The 16,013-nt window shown below is 33.2% G+C and overlaps 1 protein-coding gene across 1 annotated transcript; it reads right to left on the minus strand.

Moving 5' to 3' along the window:
* Nucleotides 1-7,082: 7,082 nt before the first annotated feature.
* On the minus strand, nt 7,083-8,170 carry LOC108325647 (cytosolic sulfotransferase 15). The gene has a single exon (XM_017558741.2). It carries the CDS (start codon nt 8,140-8,142, stop codon nt 7,174-7,176), a length of 969 nt encoding a protein of 322 aa, XP_017414230.1. The 5' UTR covers nt 8,143-8,170; the 3' UTR covers nt 7,083-7,173.
* Nucleotides 8,171-16,013: the final 7,843 nt, after the last annotated feature.

Below are 16,013 nucleotides of genomic sequence, written 5' to 3' on the forward strand. Positions count from 1 at the left end.
CATCTCCATAACTGTACGATTCTTTCTCTCTGACATGCCATTTTGTTGTGGAGTATATGCGACTGTAAGTTGTCGCTCTATGCCTTCATCTTTGTAGAATTTGTCAAACTCACAAGATGTGTACTTCTTGCCATGACCACTTCTAAGTACTTTTATCAGTTTTTCACTTTGCTTCCCAATAAAGGGCCTTGAATTTCTTGAATACTCTGAAGACTTCTGACTTTACCTTTAAGAAATGGACTCATGTCATTCTAGAGAAGTCATCAATGAAGAGGATGAAATACTTGTTGTTGTGATGTGAAGGCGTTCTCATCAGTCTGCAATCATCGGTATGAACTAACTCTAATAAGTCTTTTGCTCTCCATGCTTTGCCTGTCAAGAATGGTAATCAGTGTTGTTTGTTGAGGAGACATTCTCCTTCAAGCATGGAAGATCTCTTATCATGTTTTTCTGATATAGAAGCTTTAAGGCATGTATGTTGAAGTGGCCAAATCTCCTACGCTAAAGCCATGAGTCATCAACTTCTACCTTCATGGCAATATTAGTTCGAAGTTTGAAGCTTATAGGAAAACTTCTATTTCTCTTCTCTATTTTTACTTAGCCAATTTCTATCATTTTACTATCATGAATTTTTCATGTATCTTTCTCATAATGAAGAGAATATCCATTCTCCATCATTTGGCCAATACTTAAAAGATTTTCTTTAAGATTTTGAACTTGTAAAACGTCCTTGCTGAATTTCGTACCTTGCTTTGTCTCCATCATGACAATTCCTTTGCCTCGAGACTCCAATATAGTTCCATTTCCTTGCTGAACTTTGACATTGACAGATTTATAAATGTCTTTGAAGATGCTTTGATCTTTCAACTTGTGATTGTTGCATCCACTATCCAGGTACCAACTTCCTTCTCCACTAGGAGATTCTTGATTGGCATAGAATAAGAGTTTCTCTTGATTGTGTTCTTCGGCAAAGTTTGCTTTATGCTTACTTTTATTACGACAATACTTCTCTATGTGACCAAATTTTTTGCAGTTATGACATTGAGGTTTTCCATGATGCCAAAAATCTTTTCCCAAGTGACTTGTCTTTTTACAGATGCCACATGTAGGATATTTTTCTTAACGAGTCACAGAGAAGCTTTTAGAATTTTATTTATTTCTATAAATTTCTCCTCTACTTTTGTTTCCTTCAATTCTTTATTTTGAGACCGTAATTTCAGTTTTGATTGAAAGACATTTTCAACCAATTCTTCTTCAACCATTTTTTTTATCAATAATATTTTCCACATGGGCTCTCATCGAACTAAATATTTCTTTTATTCTAAAATAACAGTCTTTAATGGTTTCAAATTCTTTCATTCTTATTAATTCAAACTCTCGTCTTAGAGAATGAAGTTTAACATTGTATACTTCATCACTTCCTTGAAACTCCTCTTGTATTATGCTCCAAGCTTGTTTTGCACTTGTGGCACCAACTATCCTTCGAAAAATTGTTTCACAACTGCTTGTTGAAAAACCAATAAATCCCTTGAATCTTTTTGCTTATTTTCCTTCAAATCCTTCTTCTGAGCCGTAGTAAGAGTGGAGGTGTCTTCTAGAAAAGTGAACCCCTCTTCTATAATGTCCCATAAATCTAGAGAGCGGAAGAATGTCTTCATTTGGACACTCCAAAAACACATTTGAAAAGGATAGACCAGATCCACCTACGTTTTCTTCCATTATTTTTGATAACTTTTCTGTCATAGCTGGTGAAAAGTAGTTTACCCAATCTCCTATTTCACCCTTTCGAAATAAGTACTTTTTCTCAATGTTCCTGCCAAATGTTCAAGATTTATTCACTTCTAGATTCTTCATTTTCTCAAAACTACATAAGTTGATTATGTTTTCAATCACTCTGTTACTTTCCTCTTCTTCTGTGAGTGGATAGTCCAAGAATTCTGCAACTCTTCTCACGTAAAAATTGGCATCTTCTTTGAGTCCTTCATACTTCAAGAAGATAAACTTGTTTGGTGTTGCTATGCTCTCTTTTCAGTAACCTAAGATATGCTCCCAAGTCGAACCAAACCCAACTATTCCCTTGCAGTACTTTTCTAAAGCTTCCTTTATTATTAGTTCATGCAAAGAGCTTGACTTCATTTTATTAAAGAAGGTCCAAGAAAAAACGAATGCATCAAATGGGTTTCTGCATATATAAAGTATCTTACGGTTGGATTCCTTGATTTAGTTGGAGAGGGAAGGGAATGGAATGTGAGTACCAAAAGCTCTTGGTTCAGTCATATTGGAGAGGTGAGAAAGTTTGTGTTGGATGTTATCACCACGAAGATGAAGTCAAGGAAAGGAACAAGTACATGAGAATTTGACAGTAGTGATTTCAGACAAGTTATTTCCAGATAGAAGGATATCACCAACGTATACCAGAATAATAATGATAGTAGAAGGAGAACGTTTAATAAATAAAGAATGGTCAACTGAACTTTGTGTATACCCGATAGAGAGTAATTCTGATGTTAGTTTGTGATTCCAATTTCCGCTTGCCTGCTTTAAACCATAAAGAGACTTTTGAAGCTTGAAAACAAGATTGGGAGTAGAAGGACAAAGACTAGGAGGAGGTTTCATGTATATATCTTCAGTTAAATCACCATGGAGAAAGACATTGTCAACATCCAACTGATGAAGAAACCATAGATTGATAGCAGCATGAGCAAGCACAAGACGAATAGTGGTGATTTTAACAATAGGGGAGAAAGTCCCATAGTAATCCAAGCCTTTAGTTTGAGTAAAACCTCTTGCCACTAAACAAGCTTTATATCTGTCAATAGAGCCATCTGTTTTATGCTTGATACGATAGACCCAACGACAACTGATGAGTTTCTTACCAATAGGGAGATTAACCAAAGTCTAGGTTTGGTTTCTTTCAAGAGCACGAAGTTCAATATTCATAGCCTGCTACCAACATTCAAACTTGCTGGCCTATTTAAAGGAGGATGGTTCAACTTGTGCAGAAATATTATGACAAAAAGAAGCATGATTAGAAGAGCAATTAACATAAGAAAGGAACAACTGTATAGGATACGGGGTAGTATGGGATGAGGGAATGCTAGAAGTAGTACCACAATAGTAGTGTTGTAAATACCTAGGTCTACTTTTGTTTCTAAGAGAAACTCTCTTTCCAATAGTAGGAAGAATGATGCTATCAGAAGTATGGTTAGAAGTATTACTAGTTGGGTAATTTGTGGCAGTGGAAACAAGTGCCATATTTAGAAAGTCAAAAAGAGTAACATCAGAAATATCATCATTTGTAAGACACGAAGGTGGAGTTAAAGAAGTTTGATAGGGAAAAATATGTTCATGAAAAAAGACATTTCGTGAAACAATAGTAGAATGTGAATGCAAATCATACAGTACAAAACCTTTGGTTCCAGATTTGTATCCAAGAAAAATGCATTTGTTACTTCTAGAATCAAGCTTTGTGTGACCTGCAGTGACAGAGCTAGAGTATGATAAGCATCCAAAAACTTTCAGATTTGAAAAATCTGGTTTGATGGAATAAACTATTTCATAAGGAGATTTATTTTGAAGAAAAAAGTGTTAGCAGTCTATTAATAATATGAATAGCAAGCTTTATAGCATAAGACCAAAAAAGTTTGGAACTTTGGATTGGAAAAGAAGAGATCGACAAATATTTAGAATGTGTTGATGCTTCCTTTCAACAATGCCATTTTGTTTGGGAGTAGCAACACAAGTAATTTCATGAAAAATGCCTTTGGTAGTATAAAATTCATTAAGAAGAAATTATTTTCCATTGTAAGATCTTATTATTTTATGTTTACAAGAAAATTGATTTTCAGTTAAAAGAATGAAGTTTTGCAGTAAAGGTTTGACCTCATATTTGTGTTTCAAAAGGAGAATCCATGTGAAATGACTATATCCATCAACAATGGAAAAAAATATTTATATCCATCAATGAAAGTAGTAGAAATGGGGCCCCAAATATGAACATGAATAAGATGAAAGAAACATGGTGATTTAGTTTTGCTAACAGAAAATTGAAGACGTTTTTGTTTAGCAAAGCACAAGCATCAATAGATTGAAAAGAAATACCAGAATATTGAGAAGCTAATGTGTGGAAAATTTTATTTGAAGGATGACCAAGTTTCATGTGCCACAAATTACAAGAATCACTAGAGTTATTATTAGAAACAAAATGAAAGGAATTTAATTCTGAAGTACTGATGGTATTATTATTAAAGAGATAAAAGAGTCCTTGGTATTTTTTAGCTACTCCAATCATCTAATAAGTATCCATCTGCACAATGAGACAACTATTTTGATGAAAAATAATGAAACGATAATTGGAATTTAATAGTTTAGAAATAGAAATAAGATGAACAGAGAAATTGGGAACAAATAGAGTATTGTGCAAAACCAAATTGCCTAAAATGATAGTTCCTGAGAATTCAGCAGTAACAAAACTTTGATTAGGTAAACGTACAAAAATAGGAGTGATAGGCTGTAAAGAATTAAAAGGAAATCTTGAACATATATGATCAGTAGCCCCACTATCTATTATCCAAGAAGAAAAATTGGGTGTAGAAAAAGAACCTGATGATTGTGCAGTGCATTGATTGAAGTTGGCCATGATAGGAGTAGATGGTTGAGATTGTTTCAACAAGCCAAGAATAGCTTTATATTGTTCCTGAGAAAAACTGCAGTGAACTTGGGTTTCATCAGCAGAGGAGTCATTGGAGGTGTGTGACACAACATCAGTCAGGTTGGTAGAGGGGTTGGAGGAAACATGATTCTGTTTGATGGTGGATTTATAACCTTGGGGAATGCCATATTTGATCCAGCAATTGTCAGAGGTGTGATTCGTTCTTTGACAATGATCACAGTATTTGGCACAACCACCAAATTTATTAGTACGTCCATGTCCACGACCACCAAATGACCCACCACAAGAAGTATTTGAAGTCTTGTTCTGAGAGTCCTAAAATTGAGATTGGCCATGGAATCTTGTGGAATTTGAGAGGAGGAATTATGAAATTCACGTTCTTGTTGAAGGGCCAAAGAAAAAGTTTTAGGGAGAGTAGGAATAGGTTCCATTAGCATAATCTGAGAACGAACTTGAGAAAATTCATCGTTTAACCCATGAGGAAACTTTATGACATAATCATCGTTGCGCTCTTGTTGAATCTTGGTCAATAACCACAATTACAAGGAGAATTGCAGGTGCAGAGAAGAATGGTCTTATACAGGGAAATTTTTTGAAGACGAGTATAATATTGAGAGACAGTAGAATCACCTTGTTTACAAGATTGAAGTTCTTCTTGGAGATCGGCGATGCAAAACTTATCACCATGAGAAAAACGCTCGAGAAGATCGGTCCAAATCTCGTACGCGGAATCCGTCCACATGATAGATTGTTTGATAGGAAGAGTCATGGAACGCGTCAGCCATGAGATCACCATCTTGTTGCATCTCTTCCATGCTTCATGAAGAACATCATCAGGGAGAGGGAAATAAAGGGTACTAAGAACAAATTTGTCTTTGTTCTTGGTTTCAAGAGCTTACAAGCATATCATGCCTCCATTGTTGAAAATTGGTGTTGGAGAGAGGAGGATTAACAAGAATGAGGGCTGGGTTCTCACCGGATGAAGAAACAGAGGGTGTACAGGGTTAGAAAGATGATCGGAGAAAGAAATCGGAGTGGCCATGAGAGAAGAAGAGATAACGAGAAGAAGAAAGGGGAAAATGAAGAACCCTAATTACTTTCTATCTTATGATACCGCGTAAGTGTTTGAAAAAAAATTCTAGAAAAAGGTATTATTGAGAATGAAATCAATCAAAATTATTAAAATACAAGGAAGCAAGAAATATATACAAAAGGGAAAAATAGAAAAGTCTTACAACAGTAATTGTAACAGAAGAAGAGATATGTTAAGATGACTATCAATAACAACACAACAGTGTTAGGATGTCCTTGCCAAGGCACAGCAAAAACAGTAGCATTTTTTGAAAGTCTCTTGACGTGTGTTTGCCAGAATGAATTGGTGATTAATTGCCTCTTTATTATCGGGATGTTTCTTCATATTCCTTTATGAGTGACAATTAATGTAAGAAATATTTGACACAAGGGATACATTTGAAATATGCAAACTACTTCAATGGATCACTCTTCTTAATTTCTTGAGCTTTGGAATCAGAGCTGGATATTTTATCATGATAATTGGCAATTCCTGATTCTATATCTTTTTCAATTTGGACAATTCCTGCTTAATTTCTTGTAACATTTCTTTTTATTGAATTCAATACAAGTATTCTTCTTCTTTTTCATATTTCAGTTTCAAAGCATTTAGATGGCTAGTAATATCATTTTAATATATTATTGATTAACTATTATTTTATATAGTAGATATATAAGAAAACGTAAAACAGTAAAAACTAACAAATTTTAAAATTATTTTAATTTTTAAGACTGGATATATTTTATTTCGTTGACAAAGTATTTTTAATGTTTAGACTTCATTTTATATAATAATAATTATTTTTGATTTCAAATTATTTTAATTTATTATTAGACATATTTCATATTAATCAAATAATGTGAATCATAAAAAAAATTAAATTATATATATTACGGACGGTTTGAAAAACTCCACCTAGGTAAACCAAGAAAATACCGATGGTTTTGGTTAATCCATTTAAGTTCCGGTGATTTTTAATAACTCTAACAACTATCGACAATTATTATGAAATCCTGACAAGTGAAGGCAATTTTTATGAAACCCCGCCGAAAAATATTTATGTTTTTTTCCGACAATTCTTCCAATCGTGAGAAATGTATTTGGAGGTTAAAAGCTTCGGTCTTTGCATCATTCATTTTATTAAACTTTCCGGTGTCAATATAAACATAATTGTATTACTTTTTCTTCAGCTGGACTTATAACAAAATGCTTTCCTGTTCCAAAATACAAACCAAAATTATATAATAGGAATGCCAAATTAGGATTTCCCAAACTGGGTGTATAAATTATTGAAAACAACGTACATAGACACAAACATAAAAACATAAATTTAAAACATGTCAAATCCAATTCATCTTGGAATATAAACAATACAAAGCATAATATTTAACACTTGTTGGTGGCGTGATCACAAATCTAAAAGCACATTTTAAAAGGATAGACCAGATCCACCTAATTTTTCTTCCATTGTTTTTGATAATTTTTCTGTCATAGCTGGTGAAAAGTAGTTTACCCAATCTCCTATTTCACCCTTCCGAAATAAGTACTTTTTCTCAATGTTCCTGTCAAATGCTCCAGATTTATTCACTTCTAGATTCTTCATTTTCTCAAAACTGCATAACTTTATTATGTTTTCAATCACTCCGTTACTTTCCTCTTCTTCTGTGAATGGACAGTCCAAGAATTCTGCAACACTTCTCACGTAAAAATTGGCATCTTCTTTGAGTCCTTCATACTTCAAGAAGAGAACCTTGTTTGGTGTTGCTATGCTCTCTTTCCAGTAACCTAACATATGCTCCCAAGTCGGACCAAACCCAACTATTCCCTTGCAGTACTTTTCTAAAGCTTCCTCTATTGTTAGTTCATGCAAAGAGCCTGACTTTGTTTTATTGAAGAAGGTCCAAGAAGAAACGAATGCGTCAAAAGGGTTTCTGCAGATATAAATTATCTTACAGTTGGATTCCTTGATTGAGTTGGGGAGGGAAGGGAATGGAATGTGAGTACCAAAAACTCTCGGTTCAGTCATATTGGAGAGGTAAGAAAGTTTGTGTTGGATGTTATCACCATGAAAGATGAAGTCAAGGAAAGGAACAAGTTCATGAGAATTGGAAGTGAGTAATGGATGATTATCAAAAGATGAGAAACGTTTTCTGTTGACAATAGAAAAAGTAAGGGCTTTCAACCAAGTAGTACCTGATTTTGGAAAGCTGGCAACAATAACATCACTGTCTTTTGCCTGAAAGTGCTTTTGAAAATTGATTACACCTTCAATATGAGTTGATGGACACCAAAAGTGTTGAAAAAGATAGAGATGGCGTGATCCCCAACCCCTCTCTTTGGGATGGCGCAGAAGGAGCTTCTCTTCTTCATATGCTTGAAGCCCTTCTGTTGAAGCCATCGGAAGCTATAGTTATAGAATGTGAATCTTACCACTGAAAATGGTTGATGATAATTCACCTCAACGAGGGATATCTTTTATAGCGTCAACTACTGTTCATGTTCAAGATAAATATTATTTATCAAATCTCAATAATAATTAAAACAATTTAGAAAAACTAATAAGTAAAATTCTTTATTAGAAAACCAAATGTTAGCCTTAAGAATATAAATCAGTAATTTATTAAATAATATCCACAAATTAATTACATTATTAGCTTTTCTCTCGATCTTTTTGAAAATTTTCGTTTAAATAATCATAAATCATCCGAACGGTTCCTGCTGAAATGAGACGAGGATAACCGTCTCAAGTCAGAATTTTTCTTGGTAGGCCTTTAGTAGTTCAATAGTAAGTAAAAAGTGAGGTTACCTGGAAACTAAAGCCTTATTTATAGAGTTTAGATGAATCTGACTAATTAATTTACCTCTTTAATGATCATTCATGCAAACCTTAACCACTCATCAGTAGCCGTTGTAGCATTAATATTGTGCTTTAATTCCGTTCAATTGTTGTTTTGACCGAACGGCTACTAAAATCTTGTTTCGTAATGTAGTCGTCTGGTCCACTTGTCTTAGCACCCAGTCATGTCTAAACGGTCGGGTTTAACCCTATAATAACACAAACCAATACATTTATATATTATTATACAAATATTTTCAAATCAACTGAAACACTTACTTCGAAATAATAAAATATCTATATCTAGCCATGCATAAGTTGGCATCCACCTTATTGTATGATAGACTATTTCTTTTCGTATTTTATTTTCCCATACTTTATACATTTTATATATAAACAAAAATTTGGTGGTTGATCTATCATAAACCACTTTTCAGATTTCATTGTCCCACAATCATACCCGGCAAAATGTTCAAATGCTTTTCCTTTTTCTTTTTTTTACCCATCCTTGTTTATTTGTTTGTACCTTCCTCCTTTTGATTTTATCATATTTAATTACATTAAATAATGGAGATTTCAACTCCTTTTCCGTTGTGAGTATCTTACGATCCATATATGTTTAATCATTTATGTTTCCCTATTTTTGTTGTTTTATTTACATTAAATTGTAATTTTTCATCATTTAAAAAATTTATCCTTCTCTATGTTTTAGTTCCATTATTAATTTTGTATACCTGTATTCTTTTTACTTTCTATATTTTATTTATTAAATTGTTTCTTAACATGAAATGTATGTATTATGTTGGAGGTTTAATTGATTCAAAATTTTAAAAATAGAATATATAAAATTGAAAATGGAACTAAAATTATAATTTTTTTTAAGATGTTGAAAATAATACTATAAAATAAAATAAATGAGTATTTTTTATATTTTGATGGAATTTAATTGGAAAAAACTTTAAAAGATTAGGAATAATTGCAACTTCTATTTGGGATCACAATTTGTCATTTGAATTACCATAATACTCTCCTTTCGCTCAAGTATCACAAGTTCTAAGCATCTTCTTTTATCAATATGTTTAAATTATTTACCAATGGATTTTATTAATATTTCCATTACCAATAGATGTTACATAGAATTTACCCATAAAATCCTACACGAATATCACTAACGGATTTTACTAACAAAATTAACAATGAAATTTATTAACAAAAACATTACCTCATTTTTTAAATTAACATTACAAATAAATTCATCATCAATGAAATTCACGACGAAAACTTTTGACAGATTCATTACCTATTTTTTGAATTAAGATTTCAGATGAAAATATTTGTTAATGATAAAAATTTTAAAATGTTTTACTATTTTTGTCAATAAATTTTATTTTAGTAATAAATAATTTTTTATTGGAAATTATTAGGTAATAAATACTAAATTTCTTATAGTAATCTTAGCTAACGTTTAGCATATTATGCACATAAGCTTGTAATGACTTTGTGTAACATCCCAAAATATAGTAATTACCGTAATTAGAATTAATTACATTTAATAATCAAACAGTGCAGTTTTACATTAACTAACAACGTTTATAAGCCGAACGGCTTTAAGTACAGCGAATTACAGTTGACAGAATAAACGAAGCACTAGAACGAATGGTTTTATAAAACATTAACCGAACGTTCAAGTATCAAAACAGAACGACTAACAACTAAAAATAATGAGCGCTCTAGGGCTCGGCTTTAACTTCTACATCAATCAGATTAGCGTCTTCCAAATTTTCTTCTTCTAGCATTTCTTCAAGTGATGCACCTCCATCTACTCACATCCACACGGATGATCATTGCAAAGACAAGACGAACGTACAGGGACAACAGACAACACAAGGAAAAACAAAAGGGTAAGCTTATGTAATTTAATTTATACATCAACATATACAATAACATTTCAATCCACACAACATGTAACTTAACATATAAAATCATAAGTAATACATAGTACTAGACCGACCGTCCGGACTGTATGAAGCTGTGTAGCTACAGGCGTCCTTGCACCCGAGTGATGTAGTAACTGGGATACACTCAACAGCTGTCACTCGAGGTTAGTCCGTTCTTACGTCGCCCATGTTAACTTATGGACTAAGGACCTCCTGCCGTTCCCACACATGACCTACCCCCTCTACGTGAGGATGAGTACTCACGGAACATCAGGATGGACAGCCAGCATTAGCATAGCCACAGTCATACTTTACCAATTCCAATATTCAATATATATGAGTCGTTCCTCCTTGGAACGCTCGTCCAAAATCCATAATCGTATAATCACTCAACATAGTGTTCACTCTTCAAGTTCTTATAATTTATCATCATTTTCATCTTTAGTTTTTAAGAACATAAAATAACGAACGTTCATACTTCTGGAGAACGAAGACGAACGCTAAAGACTAGATTTAAAAAGACTCGTTGCCAATCAGAATAAGTCAACACATACTTATATGACGAACGTCATTGCTACTCGAATCAGTTGAATGAACCAACTCTTAGAGATATACAATCAATGTTCAAAATAATTTAGGTACAAAGACTCTAGGCCGAATCCAAATGGATAAAGATACAACAAGACAAATAATTAATTATACTGAGAACAATTTGTTTAAAGGGATCGACTGCCAGTCAATGACCGAACGCGATAATATACATTTACTAAGTATTTGAACGAACGCTATTTACGCACGTTTGAAAATCAAGGATAAGAACGAGCGTTCGGTATAAGACCGAACACTACTTAGGACGAACGCTAGGTAGATGACCGAGCAATATTTAGGACGAACGCTTAGTATAAGACTAAGAGCTACTTATGACGAGCGCTTGGTATAAGACCGAGCGTTACTCATTTTAATGTATTAGTGTGGAATATTTTATTATTTAATTTAAGGTATACGGTAAGACTAGGTTGAGCCGAACGCTCAAAAATAGTATTTCACAGGACGTTCGTTCTCGATCAGAATTCTTTCCAAATGAAAGAATTCCTTTTTAAGCATTTTACCAAAAACCGAACGGTATAAGACCGTACGATGACGAACGTGTTTTATCATAGTAAGGATTTCATATTTCAGATTTTCATTTATTTCAATTCTCAAGTTTCAACATATCAGCTCATACTTTATAACTTCATATCAATATCAATTTCCAAACTTTATATGATTCACATTAATCATTCATACTTCAAAGTGATAACTCATCTCATATTCATACGTATCAACCATAAACATACATTACAACCAACATATACTCTATTCATTCAGTACAACAGCAATCGTTCATGCATACTCAATCAGCATACATCTCATACATTCAGTTCATATCATGCTTGCATACAACATACAAGTATCAATTAAATTAATAAGCTTCCCTTACCCGGATTCGTGACTGAAACGTTCAATAGGCAAGGTTTTGGTTCGCCCGCTAACAGTTTCTACCCTCAAAGGATCACTTAAATCTTCCAACCAGATCTAGCCATAAAACCAAGAAATACTAAGAACTTAACCCTTCATGCAACCAAAAACTGGGTTTCCCAGGAAATAGAAGAACGAACGACTAAAGGGAGAAACTTACCAGTTTCAGAACTCAAAGTTAATCGGTTCAAACTGGAGCTTACGGCGTCGGGAGTTCACCTACGGTTTCTGAAATGGGATCGGAGAAAGGAGTGGTGAGTTGCAGTAGAGAGAAGATAGGGTTTTCTAGAGAGAAGGAGGAGAAGAAGAAAGGTCAGAGTTTTTGTGAGGAAGAGGGTGCATGCAGAGAGTGGGAAGAAGTGTTTTTCAGAAAAATCAGTTTTCTTCCAATGTCAAACGGACGTGCACTCTCATACGAACACCTGTTTTCCACTACTGATTCAGAAGGTTCCAAATTGACACTTGGCAGACGTGCGTCAGAGTGTGTGAGTGCGTTTTTAATGCTACTGAGCGTGTGGCGGGGTGCATTTATGAAAGCAACCAGGTGACTCAGCAGTGCATTTAATTTGGATTAGACAGATGGCTTACGGTTAATTTTCTAAGGTCTCACACTTTGAGATTTTAAATAAATTTGGAATAAACTAGGATGTTTTAGAACATTGAAAGTCTATTGAATAAAAAGTCTATATTACCTATATTTTAATATACGTTTGTATTATTTAGTTAATTAACTTCTTCATTGCCATGCTTTTATCCGGGGTTTTGCTCACTAATTATTGCTCCAAAATTTAAAAACGCGTTTGAACTCAAATTGCAATTATTATAGTTCACCACATTTCACCATAAAATAATAGTTAATTCGGAACCTCAAGCCATAGTAGAAATAAACAGAAAAATTCAAGTAAATTGAAATAATTTTTCATTTGTTGTAAATTGAAATTCTCTACAAAACAAACTTCCAACAAAAAAAAATCCCGAAAATTGCATTAAAAGCGTGTTTTATCACACATGAGAACTCCTCTTTATGGAAGTCTGTGTCCGTGAAGGTAATTGGTGACCGGTGACATTGTTCTACATGGTTTGTCCACCAGGTAGACCATCCGGAGAGTGCACACATGACACTTCCGGGCTGAAGAGGAGGATCCATAGTCTACTAATCCTCCGGAGATAGTGTTGATGTGCTCGCATAATGGGCGATCTCAACTTCAGCTCCTATTTTTGCTTCTTCTCCTCTCTTGTTGTGGCCTGTCTAACCCTCCATAATGGGGGCATTCTCTTTTTTCCGAACTATATCGTCGAGGGCTTCCTCTCGTTTTTTTCATACTTTTTTAGTTGTCATGCCTCGATCAGCTCCTCAATTTTTTTCTTGAGGGTCACACACTCCTTCGTCGTGTGACCCATATTCTTGTGATAGGGACAATGCTTGTTGTCTTTCGCCCTCATTCAACGGGGTGTATTGATTGAATTGCAGCCCCCAGGGTAAGTCCTTTGGTCGTAAACTTCCCGGCTTCTCACCGACACCATTCAGCTTCTTCCCTTTCTTCTTCTCTTTCGCAACTTATTGGCTTTGCTTCCTCCTAAACTTTTGTTAAGACAAAATCATCTATACGTCTAAACACTCTCATGTTTTGAAGTTTAACCGAATAACATTAAACAAAATAAGAATTTAAAAAGATCATAGGATGAAACATAAGACTTAGGCTCAAGAATCCCCAACACAAAGAAATCTTAGGAAAACGTTTAGGATTGTAGAAAACATAAAAATACCCAAATCAAATACCTAGACGTAGTGTTAAACAATTGATAAGTCAAAGTGTCTAAGAGAGTTTGCTAAACGTGTAAGCTTACTATACCTAAGGGGTATTCAGTTAAAGTTTTGCGAAAACAAAAAAGCGTCAAGATAGTGCCTTGACAAAAACACTCTTAAAGCCTAAAACCTAAAAAGCAAAAGAAAACATAACATGTTAAACACAATTTCTCTGAAAAGGAAAAATAAGTAAAAGATTTTACATCAGTCTAAATCATACCATGAGCTAAAATTGTTACTTCATCCAATGATGAAGTTCTATCTCAACACTTATCCTTAGAAGAAAAACTTAATTGTTAAACGCTACTGTCAACACCCAATTTTGTTCAGGTAAATAAAATTCATCACAAAAAAAAAAATAAATAAATAAAAAATAATACTATTTGTTTTACTGTTTGCACCCCCAAATTGATTTTTTAACTCTTAACCCAATGGCCTAAAATAATCCTACACTTTTTTACTTCCTCACCATTTTTTTTTCTTATCACACCCACTCTCCACCTCACCCTCCAAATCACCTTCCACATCACATACATTTTTCATTTACAATTACATTTTTTATATATTTATTTTTATTTAATTTTTTTCTAACTTTTCTAATTTTTCCACTTACCTTTCTTTATTATATTTTATTTCAACTTATATTTCCACCCACTTTTTATATTATTTTTTTCACTTCTTTTCACATTAACTTTTACTATTTACTATATTTTATTTCACCTACTTTCTCCAACAATTTTTTATATTATTTCTTTCACTTATTTTTCACATTAACTTTTACTATTTACTATATTTTATTTCACTTACTTTCTCCACTCACATAATTACATAATATCCATCTCTTCTCTCTCACACTAAACCTCTTCATTTTCATTCCAAAACTCTACTTCATTCTTCTCTTACAATATACATCTCTTCTTCATACTTAACCATTATCCAACACTTCAAAACATCTTTTCTCCTCCATATCAACGTCTACATCTCTTGAAGTTTCTATTTGCACTGTCATCTTGTTGGACCATCCTTCTCTTCTCATCCATCTCTTCACATCTTCTTTTTATTTTGAATTATCTTGTTAAATTTTGTTTTATTGTTCCATAATTGTTTTTATTGTTTTTTATTCTAAATTTTCACTTATTAACCATTTTTTTAATCTCTAATAAAAAAAATCAAAAATATCGATTATCATATCAAGTCTCGAATTTGCTTCATAATAATAATTATTATCATGTCAAGTCTTGGATTTGCTTGATAATTCAATTTTTCATAATAATAATTTTGATTGTCATGTCAAATCTCGGGCTTGTTTGATAGTTACGTTTTTCATAATCATTTTGATTATCATGTCAAGTCTCGAATTTGCTTGATAATTAAAAATTTAAAATTTAAAATAATTTTCTTGCAATTAAATGTAAACATTTGTATGATTCCTTTTGTTCTCTTAAATTTTTTATAAATCATATCAGTGATGTAAAAATTCATTAAAAATACAAAAGTTTTCAAAATCAAAAAAATAATTTTATCTTCCATTTATTTCATATGTAGCTTATTGTCCATGTCGTAACACCTTTTTTACATAATTTGAAAATACCAAAAAAATCATAAAATTCCAAAATAAAAAATATCAACAACTTTCCAAATGAAAAGAAAGCCAGAACTACGTGATCCTTGATTCTCCGTCAAAAGTGGAGATACGAATGAGCAAGTGATGAGGCCCAATTTAACTTGTTAGCCGTTGCTAGGACTCGGGTTCAATCCCCAAATCCTTGGCAACGACGCTAAAAACTTGTTAGCTCAAAAAATACTTGTTGGGCTCGATTTCGGCAAGTGCACCGAATCGTTCAAGTAATAAACCGGTAAGACCGGGTATCGTTTTCCCAAGAAACTCGTAATACTAGATAATTGTGCGATTAACAACTCATATAGACTCAATAACATAACATCAATATACAGAACAAGTGCAGGAATGTAAATTCATACATAATTACAAGGTTGGACTTTGGTATTGAAGGCACTTGGAAATGGAAAAGACTAGAAATGGTATGAAATGACATTGTTAAGGTTAGTTTTCACCAAAGCACTCTTGTGTATAACCAATTTTATCTCCTCTCTATCAATTTACTAAAGTCAATCCACTAAAACACTCTAGCCCTAATTCCTTAGGTGAAAGA

Source organism: Vigna angularis, chromosome 5 (genome assembly GCF_016808095.1).
Source record: "Vigna angularis cultivar LongXiaoDou No.4 chromosome 5, ASM1680809v1, whole genome shotgun sequence".
NCBI lineage: Eukaryota > Viridiplantae > Streptophyta > Magnoliopsida > Fabales > Fabaceae > Vigna > Vigna angularis.